Below are 13,160 nucleotides of genomic sequence, written 5' to 3' on the forward strand. Positions count from 1 at the left end.
AGCCTCTGCCCCACAGCAGGCCTTATTAACTCCACTTTAAGAGGTGGCCATGAAACAGAGCAGGTTTCAGAGGTAAATTGAGTTTCTAGCCTCAGCAGGTTCTCTCCCTTGTACATGAAGAAGTGAGCAATTGTTTTTCCTTCCGTACCTCTCATAAGCTGTGGTCTGGAGGTTATCAGCACTCGTTAAAGGAATCTTGAAGTGTTACTTAACTTGTTTGATCTCTGTGATTAACCTGAATAAGATTTATTTCTCTGTACTAGAGGGGGGGGCAGCTTAGAATCCCTGCTTACTTATATAATCTCACTTCGATTGAAAGCCTAGGGGAAGCTGTTGTCAGTGAGTGTTTAAAATATGCGACTACAATGCAAAGGTTTCAACCCAAAAAAGGCCTATGTATCCATGCGCAATCAGAATCAGACCCAAACATCAATCACACATTCCTCCTTCTGAAAGAACTCCTTCTATCCCTGAAAGGATCAATTATACGGATATAGACCTTTACCAAATGAGCTTATTTTAGAAATGTTTATTGACACCCCAACATTTCCCCTTCATGTTTCTCAGAACAGGTAAGCTGGGTGAAATTCTTGTTTGGACTATTCTGGACTATTCCTTTAAACCCTGATCCTCTGTTACGCTGGCTGACAAGGAGGTGCTCTGATAGTCAAACTGGGGTCAGCTTTGGCTGCCAGCCACTCGTCACTCTCACTTGTTAATTTCCCAGAATGCCCCTGAGGGGAACACTGGTGTGACTTCATTGGTGCAGTGCTGTCCAGTCAAAGGGTCTGATTGCTGTTACACTGACACCAGACCCCTGTGTGTGTGTGTGTGTGTGTGTGTGTGTGTGTGTGTGTGTGTGTGTATGTGTGTGTGCATGCATGCGTGTGTGTGTGTGTGTGTGTGTGTGTGTGTGTGTGTGTGTGTGTGTGTGTGTGTGCGCGTGAGGGAAGAGGAATTGACATAAAATTCTATACCTGCCTTGAATCATCAGTGCTGACTTTGTTTCTGTAGACAAAATGGTCTCAGTTAGAGCTAACTGCAACATCCTCCCTTTCTTCTCGTGCATTTGTTTTCAATTTCTCCTTTCTTCTCTTTCAGGACTCTCCACGGAAATGACCTTTCAACCATTCCAGAGGGAGCCTTCAACCACTTGACGTCTCTGTCTCATCTGTGAGTGCATGTGATCCTGTGCGAAAGCTCTCTCTCTTTCTCTCTCTCTCTTTCTTTTCCTCGCTTTCTGTCTCACTCTGTCTCTCTCTCACTCTCTCTCTTGCTCTCTCTCTAACTCTGTCTCTATCTCGCTCTCTGTCTCTCTCTCTCTCTATCTCTCTCTCTCTAACTCTGTCTCACTCTCTCTCTCTCTCTCTCTCTCTCTCTCTCTCTCTCGCACTCTCTCTCTCGCTCTCTCTCTCTCTCTCACTCTGTCTCTTCATCTTTCTCCATCCCTCGCTATTAATGACAGACTCCCAGCATCACCCACAATCACTCACCTATTTATGATCTATAGAGGATTGACTTCATTACCAGGTGCGAAAGAGAGAAGGTTTTTTAAAGAGCTGCCCTGTGCTCAACTCTCAGAGCCTGGGCCCCACAGGAACACTTTGTAAATTTTATTACAGCTAAAAGGCATCCATCAGTGAGTTCTTATGCCTCTTTTTTCTTCTTCTTCTTCTTCTTCCTTCTCCGGCTGCTGTTCCTGCTGTTGCTTTAAAATGAGGTTGCTTTAGTGCTGCCATGAAAAGAACTGTCACAAAAGGTTCCTCTTTGAGAATACGGGTCCTCTGATTCATTAAAGACAGAATGGAAGGAAGTGGCGCTTTAGTACATGAAGAGGCTGCCTTTGTGTACTTGAGCAGGATGTTTAAGTGTGTGTGTGTGTGTGTGTGTGTGTGTGGGTGGGTGTATAACAAAAGTTTTGACCGGGCTTTTATGATAAACTCCACTTTTCCAGTCTAAATGGTTAATCCCCTTTCCTCATTGTCAGTGGCACCTGTCTCATAGAGCAGGATTTAATCCAAAACGGAAATTTCACAGTTTGCGACACCTTTCAGCAGTCCGTACAGGATTTCATACAGGAGGGTTTTTTTGTGATTTTTGCGGCCCCAAAAAAAAAAAACGCTCGAATTTCTGTGGCTTTTTTCAAAATTTGCGATGTGGCTTGTGGAGATTTTTTCGTGCATTTTTGTTTGTTGCAGAAAACCACTTGAATTGGCGAAATTGCAACTACAGGAAAATGTTATACACGGTCTATCGCAGTGATGCTTGATGGTAAATGAAACCTTTTAGCTGTGCTTATGAATCGAAGAGGGATTGGCTGAATGCACGTTGTGATGAGGCATCTTGGCCCAAATCTGCGGAAAATCTGTGGTACTTTTGAGAAATTGCAAGCTCATCTGAATATTGTCGAGTTTGCTGGATTTCACATACAGTCCTGCGATCGCAAAAAAAAAATCACAAAATCTCATAAACATCTCTTAATGGGCACACAGTGGCTTAGTGGTTAGGACTTTCGCCTCACACCTCCAGGGTCGGGGGTTCGATTCGATGCCCTGTGTGTGCGGAGTTTGCATGTTCTCCCCGTGCTGCGGGGGTTTCCTCCGGGTACTCCGGTTTCCTCCCTCAGTCCAAAGACATGCATGGTAGGCTGATTGGTATGTCCAAAAGTGTCCGTAGTGTATGAATGGGTGTGTGAATGTGAATGTGTATTGGCACACTGTCCAGGGTGTACCCCGCCTTGTGCCCGATGCTCCCTGGGATAGGCTCCAGGTTCCCCCGTGACCTTGAAGAGGATAAGCAGTATAGAAGATGAATGGATAGATGTCTTAATGGATACAAATACAGATATGACTCGGAGGCACTCTATTATAAGTGCCAGGTCAGGGTTGTGCTGGTTGGGCTATTAGTAATATTCGATTATAGAACCACATAGAAATCAATAACAACCAATTACACACCATAAGTACCATAACATATAACCAATATATTTGTTAGAAAACATCACAGATATTTAGAAACAAAAAGGATTTGTAACTATGTGTATGTTTTAGTTGGGGGGGGGGGGGGGGGGGTGTCTTAGTGGTTAGCACATCCAGGTTGGGGGTTCAAATCCAGCCTCACCACAGGGGTTTCCTCCAGTTACTCCAGCTTCCTCCCCCAGCTCAAATACATGCTTAGCATGATTAGCATCTCTAAATTGTCCTTAGTGTGTGTGAGTTGTTCCCTGCAATGGGTTATCACCTTGTCCAGGGTGTCCCCCACCTTCTGCCCTAAGCACCCTGGAATAGGCTCCAAGCTCCCTTGTGATGCTGTGTAATATAAATGATATGGAAAATGCTTGGATGGATGTTTATGTACATATAAACAGTTTATATATTTGTGTGCGTGTTCCACAGGGCTCTGGGTGCAAACCCACTCTATTGTGATTGTGAGCTTCGCTGGCTATCACAGTGGGTTAAAGCTGGTTTTAAGGAGCCGGGCATTGCTCGCTGTACTGGACCACCTGACATGGCTGACCGTCTGCTTCTGACCACGCCCCTCAATCGCTTCCAGTGCAACGGTGATGAACTCTCTTTTTTTTCTATGTCTCATTTCCGTGAGGTTTTAAGGAGCCGGGCATTGCTCTTACAGGCAAAATCACCCAAGTGCTCCCGGGTTTTAGACCTCAAACCCTTAAAAGCTTGTTAGAAGTGTTGAGGGATTAATTTGAGATTAAACAAGAGATTAAAGGGATTTTATATATATTTGGATGGCGCAGGACTTAGTGACCCCCCTCTGTGATCCCTCCTTCGTGTCCACTTTGAAATGTCACCATCTCTCCTTCAATAACTCAAGTTGCATCATTATTGTGCTTGTGGTCTATATGTTTTTTTTTTTTTTAATTATGGGATGACAAAGAGTATAATAAAGCTGTTTTTTTCTGTCACACAGAAATCACACATAAAAAAATTGATAGGGCATGTGTCGAGATCGGTGGTGTTAGATTGCTTAACGTGACATTCTCCGATTTAGTGCCGTTGCAATCAAAGATAGAAAATTTTTGACGCTCGTCTAAAAATCTCCAGTTGGAGCATGGCGTAGGATTACACACACTCACGAGACAGATATGCTAATGCTAATGTGAAACGTAAACTAAACATGCTATAAAAATATCTAAAAAGATCCTTATTACCCGAGCTCACTTTGAAGAATGTTTCCGTTTATGTTTCCCCATTCTGTACAGGATCATACTGACTGATGACATAAGCATAATTAATAAGCCATTTTCTCTAATCGCAAGTTTATCGTTCGAGGATCCTCGTCGAATAATCGGGCATGGAGGAGACACGTTTTCGCACGGTCTGTGAAAGAATTAGGAAAAGAATTCACTGGAATGAACTCACACCATCTGAAACTGACCGTCTAAAACCAGTTTAAGGCGTGGCGCCAACTCATTGTACAGAACAAAGTTGCATTTGCAAAATTATCTGATTTGTTCCTCGGTGCAAAACGGCTCGCAGTATGATGGCAGTAGTGTATTAAGTTCACCGCAGTTGGATCTAAGTTCCTGGCATTTAAATGCACGGAATTCAATTTGTGCCGAAGATATTGAGCGTAACTTTTCAAGAAACGAACAAAAATATACAGTGAGAAAGCAAAAATGCTGTTTATTTGGAGTGTTCATTGTTTTTCTTCCTTTCTCGCTGTACATTTTTGTTCATTTCTTAAAAAGTTTATGTTCAGTACGTTTGGCACAAATTGAATTCCGTAGCATACGGGGTGGCAAAACTTATTTCAGTGGTGGTCCTGTAGCTCATGTAGCCATGCCCTCGACTTTCCTCCACTAATCCCTTTTCTTCTTCTCTCTCTCTCTCTCTCTCTCTGACAACAGGTCCTGTTGATCTGAATATGATGTCCAAGTGCGCCCCCTGTCTGGCCAACCCGTGCCAGAACAACGGCACGTGCGTTAGTGATGTCACAGGCTCCTATCACTGCACCTGTCCCTTTGGCTACAAGGTGAAAGATCCTCACGCTTTCCAAAATATCTGTGCAATTCATTCCTTCTCAGACATATCCCCTTCCCTAGTTTATTATACATGGCCTGTTTGAGTTATGCATATCATTACAAGAGTGCAAGGAAGAAGCTTATATCATCAATCTTCCTGAGCTGGCTCAATATATTGGAATCTCCTCTGCTCATGCATGCGCAATGCTCAGCGGGGGATCAATGCAGAAAAAAACGAAGGTGTCCAAGACTGCAGATTTAGAGTCCTAGTCAGGATGTGCTTACAGCTATATTACATGTCATGCTGCTCGGTGTATTTATGAATATTGTTCAGACATATGAGTCATGAAACTGATGAAGTGTGAGATTTGCAGTTGCAGGAGAAAGACCAACCAGCTCAATTAAAAAAAAATAACTATTGCACCTAATCTGTTGCAGAGTTGCATGATAACGTTTGCTTAATATTGATCAATAACAACATACGGACATTTTTTTTAATAACAAATATTCAGGCAATTAAGGAACATTTCTTTTCATACTATACATTCTAAACCTACATGCCTACACATGGCTGGATTTGTTCATCAAAATAAGACATGGTTGATTTTTTTTTTTTTTTTTTTTCTTAATATAAGCACTGTTAGCACAATTAGATCCTACACTAATATTAGTGCTTACAATATTAGCTTACTAATATTGTACTAAATGAGGAAGCAGGGCACAGTGCCTCACACCTCCGGGGTCTCTGGTTCGGGCTTGAGCTCAGGTTCAGTCTGTGTGGAGATTTCCATGTTCTTATTGTGTTTGTGTGGGTTTCCTCCCAAAAATATTTCAAATTTTGCCTTGATAGCAGGATAGGCTCTGGAATCGTGGACGAAGCGAAGAATCGTGATCACAATTACAAGACAATTAGTTGGGCAATATTGTATTGGGTGGTGTGTGTGTGTGTGCGTGTGTGTGTGTGTGTGTGTGTGTGTGTGTGTGTGTGTGTGTATGGCGTCTTTTGATTGGTTATGGGATTCCTGTCAGTGTCTGTCTGCAGTTGAACAGATAAGAGTTTCACCTCTTGCCCTCTACAACACAAAAAACAGTGGCTCCTCTTTTAATTAAAATCCCTGCACCCAAGGTTAAAACAGGTGTGTGTGTGTGTGTGTGTGTGTGTGTGTGTGTGTGTGTGTGTGTGTGTGTGTGTGTTTCAGGCTCTCTTCCATTTTGACAGCCTTCCCGTTCCCTTACCCTTTTTCTCTTTCTCTGTTGAGTCCTGATTGATTAAAAACACAAGCAGTATAGAGGCAGCAAGAAAGAAAACAGTCAAACACCATAGCTGTGAGTGGTAGAGAGAAAATAAGCAAAGCAGACGTATTTTTTTTTATCTGAAATTGGAAATAGGTGACATCCGTGGAGTGCTAAATGGATCTGAACACATTATTCCGCTTTTTTTTTGGAGGGTTTTTTTTTCTTCCTGTTTGGGCCAGGATGTGGGAAGGAGAAACCCAAAGCAGACATTTGTACTGACAGTGTAAGAGCTCCTGTTACACCCCTTTCAGAAGAGTCTAACACAATAAAGCGTGTTCCAGTTGCTAATAATTCCTCCGGAGAAATGTAAAATGTATTGTGTTCGCATGCAGTTTAGTCTTACCGTCTGTTTCTGACCTCCGGGTCTGAACGTACGAGCATGTGCCGAACGTGTGTGTGAAGTCTCTGACTTCAGAACCGCTGACTTTACTTGTCGTTCTGCCGAAATACAGACACCGCATCGTTTCTTCGCAATTACATTGTTTATTGCTTTCCACAAATCTAAGCTAAGTGTGTGCTGTAGTTTCTGATTTCAACCTCTGTTTAAACGTGTCCCTGGTTAACCAGATTGAACTCTGACACAGATCAGCTCATCGGTTTTGGAAAATATGGCTGATGCATGGAATCTTTATAGCACTCATGAAATTTGTGTTATAACATATAGTATTGCATGACTTTTTGGTGGCTTGGCGAGACAGATGCATCTACATAGATAACATCAGCTTAAAAATCCTGGAGTCTTGAGTGATCAGATTGTGTCTTGGCTGCACATTTATATCATTCTGATATAACTCGAGATGCATGAATTGAGGTCTAATCAGGGCTTTTGTATTCGTAAAATGAGCTGTCTCGTCAAGTACAAGCATTTATTGTATAATGCAACACTTGAACAGATGAACAGATGCTGTTTAACAGGTACGTCATGTGAAGACATGAAGCGTTTTGAGTCGTGTTGCCGCTATAGATTCTGTTTGTCTTTTTCATCTATCTCAGGGACGGAACTGTGAGATCCCCATGAACGCCTGCTTGAGCCAACCCTGCGTCAACGGGGGCACGTGTCACCTCTCAGCTGGTCAGGACGGTCACTACAGGTACACACTGCACTCTTGCATTCTGGGAATCCTTACGTCTTTAAGATACACACTGACTGCTACTAAATATATCATGTTTCAACTCTATTTGCCAGGTGAACTTTAAAAGCCAAGAGCCAGTAATGTCCCAGTAAATGTCCTGGCTTTGGACACTCTCCGCTTCCTAAATCACCTTGTAACATTTTAAATGCATGCAGCTCTGCCCTTTCCATTCGATTACTGAGAGGCCTCGGCCTCCGCATCCAGACAAGCAACAAATAAGCCCAGCGTCAGGTTCCACTTGACATTACAAAAACAGCAATGAAACAGCTGCGGTGAGCCATTTGGATGGAGTAGGGTCAGGGTGCGTGTTTGTGGCATGGGACGCTGTCAGTGCTGGGGGCGTGAGTATGATATATCGGCTCCAGCCTAGCCACTGCCCTTTGAGCTATAGCCGTCTCTGAAATCTGGCAGTCTGAGTGGTGTGTGGTGCGGGTTGGAGGGTTCGGGTGGAGGTGCTTGGGTGGCACCAGAGAGCATATGAGCTGGTTACTGGGTGAGATAAGTGTTGCTGGTCTTTCGTGGGAAGTCTCCATGGAGACAGGGCTTTATCAAACACTGTGCTTCCTCCCAAGCCCCAGTCACCAATGGTGCCAAGCCACAACATACAGTAGGGCTCAAAAGGAAACCTTGAAGTACCCTTGAACGTGTAATTTTAAACCATTAAAAGCAATCTGTGTAGAATAATAAATTGTTAAATGTGTTTTAATGCCTAAGATTTTTTTTTTTTTTCAAAAAAGCCTGGATCAACAAATACACATTTATAGGCAAACTGATAATACCCACATGTCCTCCATCATTCCAAATCGTGTTAGTAAAGCTGCTCTCATTTGTTCCATGTAAACATGAACACCATTTTAGTATCTGAATCTCAATTTTGCATTGTTTTATTCTCAGCAGTTTGTTTAAAAGTAGCCAAAATATGTTCCTTGATACATAAGCCAAAAGTCCATTTCAAAATCAGTGAAAAATACATTCATTTCTTGATTTGCATAATGGACAAAGTGACATCACAAACTGAACCCTTTTTAAGAGACTAGCTGACTAAGTGACTGTTCTGTTTTAAGGAATTACCAGATTTGACCTAAACACCAGTCTATATAAACAAATTACCTGTCCAAGAAGGGTCAGTTTTAAGCTTTTCATGCATAAATTATTAGAAAACATGGTCATTTTTTAGATGGTTTTATTTATTTATTTATTTTTTAAATGGCATGGAAATTCAAATGAATTTAGACTCTTTTTAAAAAAAAAAAAAAAAAAAAAAGTATAATTTATTTTAAAAAGTAATTCAAGTGTCAAGGCATCGACATTTTAGATAATTTGATCAAAATTATATATATATATTTATATATTTATATATATATGTTTGTTTAAACAAAAAACAGTAATTATGTAGTTTATCTCAGAATTGAGAATTGTATGATGTTTATAAAAGAAACAAATTATAAAACTAATCATGTTTTATAAAGTCTGAGATTTCTTTAAAAAATTGATTAGACCTTTTTGTGTAGAAAGTTTAGTCATAAATGGCCAAGATGTGCTGTATTTGTCAGAGTCGTTCATGTAGGATTGGGGTAACAGCACTTAATGGAGTAATAAAAATCAGGATAATGGTGTATATAACGCTGGAGTGTTTTGGAGATGATTTAATATCTAATACAAAAAAAACAAAACACGCCTTAAATGAATGGTCTCTTAAATGAAGCGTGGATGCCATAAGAAAGGATTAAGTTTAATAGAATATTTTAGCCCCCAGAAATAACCCTTCAAGAACACATCGACAGACATTTAACCTTTAAAACACCACTTAATGAAAGAGTTCATCAATTTGTTCACATGACAGTGGATTAATGTTGAAGTTCATGGTCTTATTATGTGAACTAATACTGGAAATAATGTTAGTTAAGGAGAAGCGTAAAGCATAACCACAAACTCATATTTACTGCAGCTATAGTAATAGGGCTACTGTATACTAACCAGGTTTTAGCAGTTAATCCAGCGGTTTCTGGATTAGCTTTATTAGATTGTGTTTTAGGATGAAATATGCGTGCTTCTGTTTCACTGAGGTAAAGAAAACAAAGCAAAATAAAACAACAACAACAACAAATGAAGCTGTGTGTTAACAAGATAAAAAAATGTCAATTGTGAATATAAGTTTCTCAAACACCATACCACCAGAGATAACAGCAGCCTGTGTCTGTTTTCGGTCCCACTCCAGATGTGTGTGTCTGCCTGGCTTTGAGGGCGAGCGATGTGAGGTGAACCCAGATGACTGCGAAGACAATGACTGCGAGAATAACTCCACCTGTGTGGACGGCGTCAACAACTACACCTGCATCTGCCCTTCCAACTACAGAGGTACTATCCAAAACCGCTTCAGTGGAGCAACACACACACACACACACAAACACAGGATTTAGCAGTAAGACACCAGGTGCTACACTGAGCTCAAATCCCATTCACTGGGATTACATTGTTCGAGGAGTACATTTCCTCCCAGCGTTATTACTTTGTTACACTGCAACAAGGCTATAACCCGAGCCCTGTTTATTCATTTGTTAAGGTTGCTTTGAAATAATACAAAAACTGTAAAAAGGTAATGTGTTCTGAACAAAGAGTAAGAGTGTGACAGGCATACTGACTCAGCGCTGTGAGATTAAAGGCTGCAGGACTGAGAGGAGTGAGAGGAGAGATGCAGCTGTTTTGCAGCAAGCCCTGTTATTACTCACAGGAAGTCTAATTGTATCCTCCTCTGGGAGCGGGTAGAGCATGTGTGTGTGTGTGTGTGTGTGCATACTGTGGTACCAGCTTTGGACTGGAAGCCAAAACTGTAGGCTTGCCCTACACACAGCTGCTGTATAAAGCCGAGCGGTTGACGAGAAGGGAAGCCCCAAAGCAGGTCCACAATTAGAACTCCTGTAAACAGTTTTCCTCTTCCTCAGCCACACTCCCGTGTAGAGTATACTCTTTTGCTGCACTCCAAGGCCGGTGTTTTTTGTTTGTTTGTTTGTTTGTTTGTTTTAGTTTCAGGTGCTTTCACGTATAAAGCATTTGGTCCTTTTGAATCAAACCTTAGTGTATTTTCAGCCTTGGGGTGGTTCAATTACACAGGTGAGAACACAGCGATCACACTCGGGGGTGGACCAAAACAAGAGCGGCTGAGTGTCTGAGTGAACTCGAACGTGGGACGATCGCGGTGAGAAAAATGATTTCAACCCAGCATCAACCCACCTGCCTCAAGTGAATGCGAACACACCGTGTGTTTTGGGTTGTGTGCAGCGTTTTTGTTGTAGGTGCTAACCTGAGCCGTGAGGTGCAAACTGAGCCAGAGGACAGAGCTTTAGTACTCGACAAGCAAACAAATTGGTGTAACAGCACCTAGTGCATCTAACACCTTATTCCAAAATCTGATGATTTGTCATCGAGAATAGTAACTCCAGAGACCTGGAGTGAAGAAACATCTGTAGTGTTGCTCTTCAAGAGGGAGAATCAAGGGTTAAAATAAGGTATAAGATAATGTAATCCTTGATTATCCCTCCTGACTAGCAACAGGAGACTGGACACGGGACATCGGGACACTGCGTATGCATTGTGCATAGACAAGATGTCCTCCGCTATTCCTTGATAAAAAAAAAAAAAGATTGTTGACTTTCAACATAATCTCAATCCACTGCATATGTAGAGTATACCAATAAGCACGGATAACTTCAATTTCATGGTTTCCCTCTGCTGAAAAAAGAATGGAAAACTTGTCTACACTAAACTTGCTTATAAATCAAGTCTTAAGGGCATGTGTTTCCAAATATTTAAAATATTCAACTGTATAACTCAAATGAAGTTACAGTCTAACAGTGAAGGCTTTGGGATGAGACGGACACGAGGGGAAGTCATACCAAAGCTGTTATTAGGTCGTTTTAGGCAATTTTCCAACACTGGAGCAATACAGTAAAAAATCATTTGGGTTATTTACGGTTTAAAGGGTTTATGGAACATCAGGCAGAGAATGAGGCACTTTTGTCTTTCCTATGAGCTACACTGATTGTGTAGGTAGTTCCCTCTCTGAAAGAATAAATTATAGAGATTTAGAGCTTAATTTACAAATACTTAGTAAAAACGCCAGAGTTCTATTTTAATCACCGGACTACTACTGATTTTGCAGAGAGCTGCAAAATGCAAATGAACCCTTTATGTGGGTGTTTTGTAATAAGTCCTTACCATATAATCCTACACATGAAAAATGATTTTTGGACAAATCTTAACCTACTCTAAGGTTTACAAGAGTGTTTTAATGTGTACTACAATAACAATATATTATTGTGATTCTATCAGTCAACCCTTCAAGTCAAGTGGCTTTTATTGTCATTTCAACCATATACAGCTGGTACAGTACACAGTCAGTATGTTTACATGGACAACAATAATCCACTATTAACCCGATTAAGACGATACTCTGATTAAGAAACTATCATGTAAACAGCAATTTTTTATTACCTTAATCCGATTAAAGTCATACTCGAAGTAAACACAGATTGAATTAAGACATGTGGAGTACTCCTGTTTAAGTCGCATTATGGACGTGTATTACAGACATGTACACACCTTAATCACACTATTAACGTTGTGTGGGAGTTTTCCTCGCATTTTGCGACAGGACACGTACACACACGGCAGTGCTCAACCGTTTCACAGCAAACGAGAGCACGGCTGCGTCCCAAACCACATACTTGCCTACTATATAGTAGGAGATACACGTATCTCGGCTACTATATAGTAGGTAAGTACGCGGTTTGGGACGCAGCCCACGGCTTCAAGCAGTCATCTATTTGCATGTACAGCATGACAAATAATTAACTGCACTTGAAGCTTTCGTAAAATTAAACATAAAAACACCCAAAACTGTATACGTTACCATAACGAAGACAAACTGTATGTTGATACGTGAAATTCTGGAGGGAATGTCGAACGGGACGAGACAGAACTAAATAAGACCTACACATTTGTACATAAAGTGCAGATTCAAACATGTGCAAACAACACAAGACAGTACAGTGACTACTAAAACAGGAACCACAGGCACAGTAAGTGACAGTGTAGCGCCGACCAGTACACAGTTCTAGTGTGGAAGTGTCCGATATAACAAGTAGTAGAAAATAGGATATAAAACGGTAGTGCAAAAGAATAACAATATAACAAAAAAATTCTCTGAAAATAAAGCCGACTCATCTCTGTTCCCATTTCTGCCGTTCTGGTTTTGTGTTGCTTCTGTTTAGTTTAGCACTATAGTGATCTTTCCACATCCTATTGGATCTTAAACGCCCTTCAGCTTTACCATGTAGATTCGATTAAAAAGCCGCAGCTGCAGCCGTTTGCCAGGCTGCGGGCACAGATGCTGAGCTGGGTAGAGGAAACAGTGGGCCACAGAGGGCTGCAGATGTTTAACTGGATCTCCACTCGACATCCAGTCAAAGCCCCAGAGTCAGATAGGGGAGAGTTGAGGAAGCAGGCCTGGCGAGTTCATCCAGAGCCCGGGAGGCTGCATCTGTTTCTGTGTGTGCTACCTTTGTGTTTCTATACACGAAAACATTAAGACCCTCAAGTAGATAGTGGTAGAACAGAGGGCTTACTGTGTGTGTGTGTGTGTGTGTGTGTGTGTGTGTGTGTGTGTGTGTGTGTGTGTGTGTGTGTGTGTGTGAAAGAGAGAGAGAGGATGTCCAGCAGCAGGTGGATGGATAAAGAAGCCACACTGA

General features: G+C 41.5%; 1 protein-coding gene across 1 annotated transcript in view; it reads left to right on the forward strand.

Annotated features, from left to right (window-relative positions):
* slit3 (slit homolog 3 (Drosophila)) overlaps positions 1 to 13,160 on the forward strand; it is a 181,967-nt gene that overhangs the window by 148,895 nt on the left and 19,912 nt on the right. The window contains exons 24-28 of the mRNA XM_017474763.3: positions 1,102 to 1,173; positions 3,396 to 3,559; positions 4,871 to 4,995; positions 7,274 to 7,371; positions 9,632 to 9,771. Coding sequence (XP_017330252.1) covers positions 1,102 to 1,173; positions 3,396 to 3,559; positions 4,871 to 4,995; positions 7,274 to 7,371; positions 9,632 to 9,771 — 599 coding nt within the window. The remainder of the gene's footprint in view (positions 1 to 1,101; positions 1,174 to 3,395; positions 3,560 to 4,870; positions 4,996 to 7,273; positions 7,372 to 9,631; positions 9,772 to 13,160) is intronic.

Source organism: Ictalurus punctatus, chromosome 8, assembly GCF_001660625.3.
Source record: "Ictalurus punctatus breed USDA103 chromosome 8, Coco_2.0, whole genome shotgun sequence".
Taxonomy (NCBI): Eukaryota; Metazoa; Chordata; class Actinopteri; order Siluriformes; family Ictaluridae; genus Ictalurus; species Ictalurus punctatus.